Source organism: Entelurus aequoreus, linkage group LG14, assembly GCF_033978785.1.
Source record: "Entelurus aequoreus isolate RoL-2023_Sb linkage group LG14, RoL_Eaeq_v1.1, whole genome shotgun sequence".
Lineage (NCBI taxonomy): Eukaryota > Metazoa > Chordata > Actinopteri > Syngnathiformes > Syngnathidae > Entelurus > Entelurus aequoreus.
The window spans coordinates 51,141,611-51,154,110 of NC_084744.1; the positions used below are offsets into that span (position 1 = coordinate 51,141,611).

Below are 12,500 nucleotides of genomic sequence, written 5' to 3' on the forward strand. Positions count from 1 at the left end.
TCCTCAGTCACGTCCGCTTTTCCTCCATATAAACAGCGTGCCGGCCCGGTCACATAACATCTATGGCTTTTGGAACTCAGTACACACACACAAGGTGCACACACAACAACCTATCTGGATTCCATAAGAGATTCGATAAGGAATCGGTTCGATAAGAGGATTCGATAATGACATCGATAATTTCTTAACGAACATCATCCCTATCCTCCTCCTTTTATTTATATAAATATATATATATATATATATATATATATATATATATATATATATATATATATATATATATATATATATATATATATATATATATATATATATATATATATATATATAAACCCTGAATCCTTGTAGATCACATATGTCAGAGTCAAGGCCCGCGGGCCATATCCGGCCCGCGAGAAGGTTTTTTACGGCCCTTGGGATGATCTTGATTTATTATTAGAACCGGCCCGCAGACCGCAGATCTTTTTTTTTTTTTTTTTTTTTTTTTTTTTTTTAGACCGCAGATCTTTTACACGCACCAAGCGGATGCCGGTCCAAGGTTCCGAAAGGGTGCGAGCGGCCCGCCGGGACGCGCCTGCCGGCCGAAGGGCTGCAGCCCGGCCGTCAGTCGCGGAGCCCGCCGTGCCACGCGCGCCAAGGGGGCGGGCCGAAACCCGGCCCCGAGGCCCTGAGACTTCTGCTTTGTTTCCCCAAACCGCGCGTCACCGCCGGGCCCGCACCACCGTCGGGCTGCAGCCCGAGCGTCGGTGGCGGAACCCGTCATGTGCCGCGCGCGCCAAGCGGAGCGGGGGGGTCAAGCGGGCCGAAACCCGCAGGCCACCCCCTCACCACGAGGCCCTGAGACTTCTGCGTTTGACCCCTACGCGCGGCCCGTCGGGACGTGCCCGCCGTCAAGCCACGAGGGCCAGCCGTCGGGTCGCGGAGCCCGCCGTGCCACGCGCGCCAAGGGGCGGGCCGAAACCAGCGGGGGGTTTCGGGCACCCAACTCGCCTCCCTCCCACGGAGGGAGGAGGGGGGTTTAATGTGAACATTACTGTGCAATCACATATTTAGAGTTTTTACTCAATTCAAGTTTAAAAGTTAAAGTTTAATATTTGTTTTCACTGCATGTTACTTCTCCTTAAACAAAGTGTTGTTTTTGATTTATAGATTTTTGCACTTTATTTTATTGTATTTCAATTTAATTATATTTTAAAAATATTTCAGTTGAGTGGATGATAGAAAATTGCTATTATTGTTTTTTTCTTTGAAGTAAATTTAGCCCACTTTTGCTAAAATAGAAAATATAGGCTACTGATGGTGCCTTGAATACCGGTTTCTTTCATTTAATGTTCATGTTATGGGGATTTTTATATAAAGGAAATTTGTCTTTTGTGTCTGTTGAAAATTAAAGATTACTGACAGAGCCATAAGAAAATATTGCTTTATTTATCTGATCATATTGGAATATATTTGTTAGGTTTTCAGTAGGTTCAATTAGGTTCACTAGACTATATGCGTCATTTAAAAATTTTTCAATGAACATTCGAACAGTCCGGCCCTCGGCTTGTAGCTAAATTTTTTATTTGGCCCTCCGTCCATTTGACTTTGACACCCCTGTTGTAGATGATGCTACATATGTAAAAAAAAATAAACCACATGTTAGTGCACCAGTCGAGGAAAATTAACAAACTACATAAATACGATTCTGTAATTTGATTTTGATATAATTTTTTTTATCTTGATAGATTGAAAATGAACACCAATGAGTTGACTAAAGAACATCACATAATTTGTTCAGAAAGTATAAATAATGACAAATAAAGATAGAATACTATTAACCGCAACATGTAAGTGTATAAAACCCCCAACAACATTATAATTTGTACATTTTCAGAATGTGCTTGTTCTATTTTTAAACAAAGAAAACAATCTGAAGTTGTCTTTATTTTTAAGTTATCGTGCCGTGATTTCAACAGTCCGGCCCACTCGGGAGTAGATTTTTCTCCACGTGGCCCCCCATCTAAAATGAGTTTGACACCCCTGATCTAGAGATTTAAAACTTGAATAATAATACAAATAATAATACTAAATAATGACACATTTATAATGTTTTTTTTACCAAAACCCTTTGGGGTCCCTGGGATCAAGCCTGAGTGGAGGCCTAAATGTATATTTTTTATACATATATTGTATTGGTTTTTAAAATAAAAAAATATCAAAATGGCCCCCGCTTGCTTTGATTTTTCAGTGTGCGGCCCTCAGTGGAAATAGGTTTCTTGTTCTGACCCTGAAGAAGAGCCCCAAAAATGTAGTTTTGACTCCAGCGCCCTGTAACATTTTGGGTCGGATCCTCCTTAAAAACAAATAGACTGCTTGCTACATCATAGAACAAACATCCATGAACGTCAAACACGTTTTTAAAACCATTTGGATCGTTGCTTAATGAAAACAAGAATGAGACCATAACCCCTTCAAACAAATTATTCAATGTCAAGGAGCCTATTGATTTTTAATTGTAAAATTAAATCAAGGTAATTTCAAAAAACAGCAGGCTGCTTGCTACATCATAGAACAAACATCCATGAAAGTCAAACCCTTTTTTAAAACCATTTGGATTCTTGCTTGATTAAAACAAAAATGTGACAATGGGCCCTTTGAAAAAATTATTCTATGTCAAGGAGCCTATTGATTTTAAATCGTAAAATTAAATCAAGGTAATTTTAAAAAACAGCAGGCTGCTTGCTACATCATAGAACAAACATCCATGAAAGTCAAACACTTTTAAAAAAACAAACATTTGGATTCTTGCTTGATGAAAACAAGAATGAGACAATAACCCCTTTAATGTCAAGAAGCCTATTGATTTTAAATCGCAAAATTAAATCAGGGTAATTGTTCTGGTCAGGTGGCTGCAGGGGTCAAAGGTGAAAAGCGAATTAGTTCAATGTCCTTCCAGATGAGAGCAGGTCCTGCTCAGCAGGAAGTGCATTTTGATATGACAAGAATCCTATTTATTTTGAGTGACATAAGCAGAAATAACGGAAGTGTTTTTTAAATCGTTAAAGTGAGTTAGCGTGGTGTGAAAGTGACGTACCGTCCTCGCTGTCGGCCGTCTCCTGTGTCGGGCGGCGGGTGACGGGCGAGACGCCGCCGCCGCGCCCCCGGAGGGTCCCGGCGCGCCTGCGGGCCTCGACCAGGCCGCCGGCGGCCGCGGGGCTCTGCAGGAGCTTGCTCCTCTGCATGGCCACGCTGTAGTCCGGCGGTCTCAGGTGGGGGGGCCTGGGAGGGGGGGTGCCGCTCGGACCCCCCGCAACCACCACGCAGTCTTTGAGGTCCCCCAGAGCCAGACCCTGGTAGCCTGGAGGGGTGGGAGGAGGGGCTCGGTAACGCTCATCCTTGGCGGGGGAGGTGATGCAATAAACTGTATGGATGGAGGCGGGGTTTCCCCAAAAGAAGAATGAGGGGGAGGGGCAACAGAGGAAAATAATAAGTGAAATAAAAATGACAACAATACATAAAAGTGATGAAATGAATGATGGAGGCTGACACGTAAACACAAAGCGAAGGGGAGGAGCCTAATTTCCCGAGCCCTCACCTATCAGGCCCTTGTCTGTGCTCGACGTCACCGTTTTGTAGGCGGGGTCTGTGCCGTGCCCTCCCTCCTCATTGGTCGACGAGGGCTGCTCCGCCGCCGCCCTCCGCTTTACCGTCCCGTAGTTCCCCTCGTAGGCGTCCGACAGCGAGCCGGACGACGGCCAGCTCTGCCGCGACATCTCGGCGTGCTCCGAGCCCCTGGCGCCGGCCTCCGCCTCGGCGCCGGCCGGCCGCGCGTGCCTGAAGCCGCCCGGGTGCGGCGGGAGGAGGAGGGGCAGCGGGTGGCCGTGGATGCCGTGGTCCCAGGGGCGGCAGGAGGACGGCGGCAGGCTCTGGAAGGAGTCGTGCGAGTTGGACGAGCAGGACGTCCAGCTGCCGCGCCCGCTGTCCGCCACCTGCTCCAGGGTGGCGAGGTCGGGGGTCAGCTCCTCCGTGGAGACGGACGAGCAGAAAGCGGCGGCGTAGCATCGAGACGCCGCCGAGCTGAGGAGGAAACGCGACATCGTCACACATCAGGTGTTTGAGGAAAGGTGAAGTGAAATATATATATTTATATAGCGCTTTTCTCTAGTGACTCAAAGCACTTTTACATAGTGAAACCCAATATCTGAGTTACATTTAAAGCAGTGTGGGTGGCACTGGGAGCAGGTAGTGACTAGGATGGCAGAAGCGGGGATCGAACCTGGAACCCTCAAGTTGCTGGCACGGCCACTCTACCAACCGAGCTATACCGCCCCAAGGTGGCAGGAAGTGACAGGTGACCCCTGGGAGCTCACGACTTCCTGTTCTTCGTATCGGTGCGCCAAATAAGAGGAGTCCAGCTTATTTTTTGACACATTCTACAAAAACTGTTAAGAAAAACGACTTAAAATATGGGAATAAAAGAGCAAGCAGGTGAAATATAACGAGAAAAAGTTGCAATGTTGACTCTAATAACACAAAGCTGCCATGAAGGCTGTTTTTTCCTTTAAAACTGTCATTGCTAAAAAAATAATAATAATAATAAATAAAAATTAATGTTGTGATGAATATATATATATATACAGTATATATATATATATATATATATATATATATATATATATATATATATATATATATATATATATACATATATATATATATACACATATACATATATATACTTAGTCAGCCACCCATTGACAATCAATGGGTGGCTGACTAAATACTTTTTTGCCCCACTGTATATATATATATATATATATATATATATATATATATATATATATATATATATATATATATATATATATATATATATATATATATATATATATATATATATATATACATACATACATACATACATATACATATATATATATATATATATATATATATATATATATATATATATATATATATATATATATATATATATATATATATATATACGGTTGGTAGAGTGGCCGTACCAGCAACTTGAGGGTTCCAGGTTCGATCCCCACTTTTGCCATCCTAGTCACTGCCGTTGTGTCCTTGGGCAAGACACTTTCCCCACCTGCTCCCAGTGCCACCCACACTGCTTTAAATGTAACTTAGATATTGGGTTTCAATATGTAAAGCGCTTTGAGTCACTAGAGAAAAGCGCTATATAAAAAAAAAAAAATCACACTTCACATATGGTGTCTTCTTTTTGGGTGGAAGTTGAAAAAATGTGTTTAAGGATTGGTTTGTTTATGAAGCTTGATGTGGTTTCTGTTATTTTAGGAGAGTTCATTGACAGTCATGATTTAGTCAATTTAATTATAGTACTCGGTAAAAGGTTTATTTTTAAGGCCAAAAACAGATATTCACTTAGTATTACTTTCTTTAAAACATTTATTCAGTATTTTTTAACTTTAGAAAGTTATATGGTTGAAACCGATAATGACGTCAAAAAACATAAAAAAAGATGGGAAGTCCTTAAATGCTTATTTTGAAAATGTAATTTTGTTTATAGATTATATGCAATCTGTTGTGTTCCCTAATTTTCAGTGTACATAAATGAAGGTGTGTGTTGTTGGACATAACCTGGACTGGACCTGGTTTTAAGAACCCTTTAAACAATTTAATTTCATTGACAACCCGGTCTGGTGAAGATAAGGTCCCTTTTTAAAAAATAAAATAAAATAAGATAAATAAATAAAAAAACATTTTCCTGAATAAAAAAGAAAGTAAAACAATATAAAAGCAATTACATAAAAAATTGTAATTAATGAAAATGTTAGTGGACCAGCAGCACGCACAATCATGTGTGCTTACTAAGGCTGAAACGACGCGTCGACGTAGTCGACGTCATCGGTTACGTAAATATGTCAACGCCGTTTTTGTGCGTCGACGCGTCGCATATTTACGTCACACTACCGTCATGGCGAAGCGCAAAGTAGACGATCAAAGCAGACGATGCGAGCGAGGGGGAAAAATCACGCCAAAAGTGGTCAAAAGTGTGGGAGTATTTCAATAAACGGCCTAATAATGTTGTTGTATGCACACTGTGTCGAGCGGAAATGGCCTATCATAGCAGCACAACGGCTATGAACGAACATTTGAAAAGAAAACCATCAACCATCAACCAGTCAATCGTCCGCGTGAGCATACGTTGTCATCATTACACAAAAACATGAATGTGTCATTTGTATCTGCTAGGGGTGTAACGGTACGTGTTTTGTATTGAACCGTTTCGGTACGGGGCTTTCGGTTCGGTACAGGGGTGTACCGAACGAGTTTCTAAGCTAAAGCTAACTTTAGCTGCTAAAGTCTTAACAAGCTGCTTTGCTCCTTCTGCCTCTGTCTCAGCACGCAGCATTGTCCCACCCACACAACCATCTGATTGGTACACACGCAGCATTGGCCCACCCACACAACCATCTGATTGGTACACACAAAGCATTATCAGCCAATCAGCAGTGCGTATTCAGAGCGCATGTAGTCAGCGCTTCAGCGTGGAGCAGATAGGTGTTTAGCAGGTGAGCATCAGGCAGCGGACTCTCCCCAAATGATAATAAACACCTCCCAGTCAACTACTAGTAACATCACTATGAGCCCGTTGACCTTCTAGAAACTTCAACTGCAGCTCAGCTCACTCGCAGTCCTGGTTTGAGATGAAGGCTAATTACCTCTCAGTTCCAGCCACATCGACCCCTTCTGAGCGCCTATTTTCAGCTGCTGGGAATATTGTAAACATGAAAAGAACCAGAGCATGTAGACATGCTAACCTTTCTTCATTACAACTGTTAGTCACTCACTGGAATGAGTAGAATTGGTTATTGTGTACTGTGTTGGACTGGATGTTTATTTTTCACATTTTAAAAGCAATACTTAATGTTTACAGTGCTCCAGAATATTTAGATTGGCACGTTTTTGTATTGGATGTTTATCTTTATTTTTGCACATTTTAGCAAATAAGCAATACTTTCACTTTTGTTGAAATGTTTACACTGTTGTTACAGAATATTTCGTTTTGAAATTTTTTGTATTGGATGTTTATCTTTATTTTTGCACATTTTAAAGCAAAATAAGCAATACTTTTACTTTTGAAATGCTTATACTATTGCAGAATATTAAGATTTGCACAGGATGTTGACTTTTATATTTGCACATTAAAAAGCAAATAAGCTACTTTTAATTTTGTTAAATGTTAAAAGTTTTAAATGTTTACATTGTTACAGAATATTTAGTAATGTTGTTGTCAATGTTGACTGAGTGGCCATACTTCTTTTTTTTGTAAATAAAAGCCATGCCTTTTGAAAAAACTGGCCTACATTTATTTTTTCATCTTCATTTTGAATAAAAAAATAATCGGTAAAAGGAAAAATTATCTATAGATTAACCGATTAATCGAAAAATAATCTATAGATTAATCGATAGAAAAATAATCGTTAGCTGCAGCCTTAGTGCTTACGGACTGTATCCCTTGCAGACTGTATTGATATTCTGATATTAATAACAGAAAGAAACAACCCTTTTGTGTGAATGAGTGTGAATGGGGGAGGGAGGTTTTTTTGGGGGGGCTAATTGTAAGTGAAGCTTGTGTTTTTTATGTTGATTTAATAATTTAAAAAATTAAATTAAATAAAAAATTTAAAAAAATAAAAAATATATTCCACTTAGAAATATATTTTGGAAAAAACATTGCATATTTTGTGTGTTAAAAAAACAAAGCTTTCTTTGACAAAAAGTGCAAAAACAAAAAACATTTTAAAAAATTTAAATCGATGGATTTGAAGTTGATCTCGATCAGTGTTTTTCAACCTTTTTTGAGCCAAGGCACATTTTTTGCATTGAAAAAATGCGGAGGCACACCACCAGCAGAAATCTTTAAAAAACTAAACTCAGTTGACAGTAAAAAGTCGTTGTTGGATATGACTTTAAAGCATAACCAAGCATGCATCACTATAGCTCTTGTCTCAAAGTAGGTGTACTGTCACCACCTGTCACATTAAAGATTAAGATTAAAGATTAAAGATACCAATGATTGTCACACCCACACTAGATGTGGTGAAATGTGTCCTCTGCATTTGACCCATCCCCTTGGGGAGCAGTGGGCAGCAGCGGCGCCGCGCCCGGGAATCATTTTGGTGACTTAACCCCCAAGTCCAACCCGTGTTGCTGAGTGCCAAGCAGGGAGGTTATGGGTCCCATTTTTATAGTCTTTGGTATGACTCGGCTGGGATTTGAACTCCAACCTACCGATCTCAGGGCGGACACTCTAACCACTCACACCATGACTTATTTGGACTTTTTTGCTGTTTTCCTGTGTGTAGTGTTTTACTTCTTGTCTTGCGCTCCTATTTTGGTGGCTTTTTCTCTTTTTTTGGTATTTTCCTGTAGCAGTTTCATGTCTTCCTTTGAGCGATATTTCTACTTTGTTTTAGCAATCAAGAATATTTCAGTTGTTTTTATCCTTCTTTGTGGGGACATTGTCGATTGTCACGTCATGTTCGGATGTACTTTGTGGACGCCGTCTTTGCTCCACAGTAAGTCTTTGCTGTCGTCCAGCATTCTGTCTTTGTTTACTTTGTTGTCTTTGTTTACTTTGTTCAGTTTTAGTTTTGTTCTGTATAGCCTTCCCTAAGCTTCAATGCCTTTTCTTAGGGGCACTCACCTTTTGTTTATTTTTGGTTTAAGCATTAGACACCTTTTTACCTGCACCCTGCCTCCCGCTGTTTCCAACATCTACAAAGCAATTAGCTACCTGCTGCCACCTACTGATAAGGAAGAGTATTACACGGTTACTCTGCCGAGCTCTAGACAGCACCGACACTCAACAACAACACATCATTTGCAGACTATAATTACTGCTTTGCAAAAAATATTTTAACCCAAATAGGTGAAACTAAATAATCTCCCACGGCACACCAGACTGTATCTCACGGCACACCATGATGCATCCCACCAGGTCTCTATGTCACACAGTAATATCGCTGTTAGTTGGTTCCAGGCCTGACAGTGATGAATTCGTTATGAATATATATTTCCATAGCCGCCGACTCACCTCGTGCTGGGCTGGCTGTAGTCGACGTTCAAGTGCGTCGCCGCCGCGCTCTCGGGGGTCGGAGCGCCGAGGGGGGTGGCGGCGGCCGTCCTGCCGCTGTTGCTGCTGTTGCTGTTACAGCGCTCGTCCAGGCCGGGGGCGGGCACAGAGTCCACGGAGCAGATGCTGGAGCGCGACGAGATCTCGCTGTGGCTGGAGTCCGACAAGTTGTCTGCTTTGCCGTGAGGGAGCAGAGTGTAGCCTGCACACGGGGAAGAAGATTAGCGGCAGGAACGGCTACCAAATTCGGTACTTCTACACCGCAAAAACTGAAATCTAAGTAAAATTAAATATCTCAAATAAGGGTGATATTTGCTTATTTTCTGTCTGATAAGATAATTCTTCTCATTAAGCAGATTTTATGTTAGAGTGTTTTACTTGTTTTAAGGGTTTTGGTCCTAAATGATCTCAGTAAGATATTACAGCTTGTTGCTGAGATTTGATGACCTATATTGAGTAAAACATGCTTGAAACTAGAATATCAACTGTTGCAAAGCTGTGTCATCAACACTCACAAGTATAAAACTACTTTTTTAAAGTAATAATTTCTTATTTCAGGCATGAAAAAAAAAATCATGATGCCGAGCGCATATCATTATGTCAAGATAATGGCACTAGCATTTACTTCATTTAAGAATATTTTTCAACATATTGAGCAAAAAGGTCTCTTTTTTTTCTACCAAGAAAAGTGCACTTGTTATTAGTGAGAATATACTTATTTGAAGGTATTTTTGGGTTCATTCAGGTTAGCTAATTTTACTTGTTTTGGAAAGTCTTGACAAGCCGAATTTTCTTGTTCTATTGGCAGATAATTTTGCTTAGTTCAAATAAAATACCCCTAATTTTTTGTATTTTTTTCTTCTTGTTTTTGAACACTGACTTTTTGCAGTGTAAGAGTAATGTTACAATCAAACAGCTGGTGTGTAATAACTGCAATACTTACAGTACTAACGCGTTGTAGGGCGCAACACGACACATTCAGCTTCCTGGAAAAAGCACCATAGATAGGCTAATATAGCTAATATAGACACTTACATCATGTGTTGCCTTCATTATAACACTTATATCAGACTTTTAAAGTCATTTTGATAGTAGGCTAATATAGCTAACATAGACACTTACATCATGTATTGCCTTCATTATAACACTTATATAAGACTTTTAATTTTTGACACATTTTTATTTTTGTATTTTTGGTCCAATATGGCTCTTTCAAACTTTTGGGTTGCCGACCCCTGTCCTAGGTGAACCTTAAATTACTTAACTATTTATTTATGAGAACTTTAATTATTGTGTATATGTTCCCGCGACCCCGAAAGGGACAAGCGGTAGAAAATGGATAAATGGATGGATGTTTATATGTCTGATATTTATTTATGTATATAATATTTGCTTACTTACTTAGGGTATATTTATTTATTTGTTCACTGTTCTGTTACAAACAAAGACAAAAGAAACGGGATAAAACTACTATGATATGAAAAGGGGTAGGATTAAATAAGATCTGCTTCTTCCTACTCCTTTTCGGACATACTGTAATGAAACAAATGGAAATATGTACATCGTAATTGTATTGTACGCCTGTTCGAAATAAACTGAAACTAACTAACTAACTATTCGGTGTTGACGAGTTTGCTCACTGCAGGTGTCGTGGGTTGAAATGGTACTTCCTGTTCGAATGCCTTGAGCCGGAAGTAAAACTGTCCATAACGTTTGTGAGTTTTACAAACTAACTAAAACAGTTCATACTTACTAAACTGTCCCAGGCGTGATGTCTGGAGGAATGTTTTCACGCGTATTTGTACGCGCTAGCGTCGTTAGCATTAGCTAATGTGCTAACACGTTTACAAGGTTTTTTTTTGTATTGTTTCCTCAGTAAATCCACGAAGACGTCACCGTGGACTTATTGACACTGTTTAGCTGATAGGAGAGCTAGCTTCCGGCAGGTAGTGGGTCCTTGACGATGACTTATGTTTTGTTTGATCAGCCGTTTTACTGCCGTGTTGCAGACACCGTTTGGACACAAAAGCGAGTATGTAAGTATTTATTGCGTGTTGGTATTGAAGTGTTGTCATTTTTCACAGTACCTCACTTTTTCGTGCGTCACACTCTTTGTACGATTCAGTAATTGATGAAAACGTTTTTCATATACTATACTAGCTACATTCTAATGTCCACTTTCTCAAGCAATCCACATGATTATTTGAGTAAAAACCACATTGTAATATATGGGATAATGTGTTTTTTAATGCTGACTCAGCAGTTTGCTTTTCCAACACTGGTTGAGTTGTGTTGTGTACTCACCTATGCCGTAGCTGCGCAGGCTGACGGTGCTGGCCTTGGTGCTGGCGTCGCTCGTCAACGACGACGACGACCCCGACAGGTTCATCTGGCTTGAGGTCTGGGTTTTGGCTGAACCCCCCACTGGCGGGAGCAAAAAGAGAGGAAGAGGCGTCAGTCACGGTGGAGGGCGACGCCAGGGACGAAGAAACGCCACCTTTGCGCGGCGAGCCCTGCGGCGAGGCGGTCGGACTGGAGTGCAAGGAGGAGATGGAGGAGACGGTGTCCTCCGAGGGTCTCTTAGGGCTCCACTCGTCCGCCGAGCTCACGGGGGGCTTCTTCACCACCTGGGGGGAACTGAAGTCTGGAGAAACAAAACCAGCAGCAACGTGGCCACATTAAGACCACTTTAAGACCATTTCAAATGATGTAGCAGACCATATTAAATGATATGGACGACCACATCACCACAATAAATGATGTGGCAGACCACATTAATGATATGGACGACCACATCACCACAATAAATGATGTGGCAGGCCACGTAAAGGATGTGGCAGACCAAATTAAATGATGTGGAAGACCACATTAAAATTATGTGCCAGACCACGTTAAATGATGTGGAAGAGGACATTAAATGATGTGGCAGGCCAGTTTAAATGATGTGGCAGGCCACGTAAAGGATGTGGCAGACCACAATAAATGATGTGGTAGACCACGTTAAATGATGTGGCGGGCCACATTAAATGTTGTGGAAGACCAAATTAAAAGATGTGGCAGATCACATCAAATGATGTGGCAGACCATGTGAAATGATGTGGCAGACCACGTTAAATGATGTGGCAGACCACATTAAATGATGTGGAAGAGGACACTAAATGATGTGGCAGACCAAATTAAAAGATGTGGCAGATCAGATCAAATGACGTGGCAGACCACGTTAAATGAAGTGGCGGGCCACTTTAAATAATGGAGCAGACCAAATTAAATAAAGTGGCAGACCACGTTGAATGATGCGGTGGGCCGTTTTAAATTATGTGGAAGACCACATTAAATTATGAGCAGACCAAATTAAATGATGTACCAGACCACGTTAAATGGTGTG

General features: G+C 40.9%; 1 protein-coding gene across 4 annotated transcripts in view; it reads right to left on the reverse strand.

The window, feature by feature from the left end:
• rapgef6 (Rap guanine nucleotide exchange factor (GEF) 6) overlaps nucleotides 1-12,500 on the reverse strand; it is a 265,100-nt gene that overhangs the window by 2,373 nt on the left and 250,227 nt on the right. For all 4 annotated transcript variants that reach the window (XM_062070137.1, XM_062070138.1, XM_062070136.1 and 1 more), the window contains 5 exons: nucleotides 11,613-11,759; nucleotides 11,420-11,539; nucleotides 9,077-9,317; nucleotides 3,581-4,062; nucleotides 3,080-3,406 (listed from right to left, as the gene is read on the reverse strand). In XM_062070137.1, the coding sequence (XP_061926121.1) occupies nucleotides 3,080-3,406; nucleotides 3,581-4,062; nucleotides 9,077-9,317; nucleotides 11,420-11,539; nucleotides 11,613-11,759 (1,317 nt within the window). The remainder of the gene's footprint in view (nucleotides 1-3,079; nucleotides 3,407-3,580; nucleotides 4,063-9,076; nucleotides 9,318-11,419; nucleotides 11,540-11,612; nucleotides 11,760-12,500) is intronic.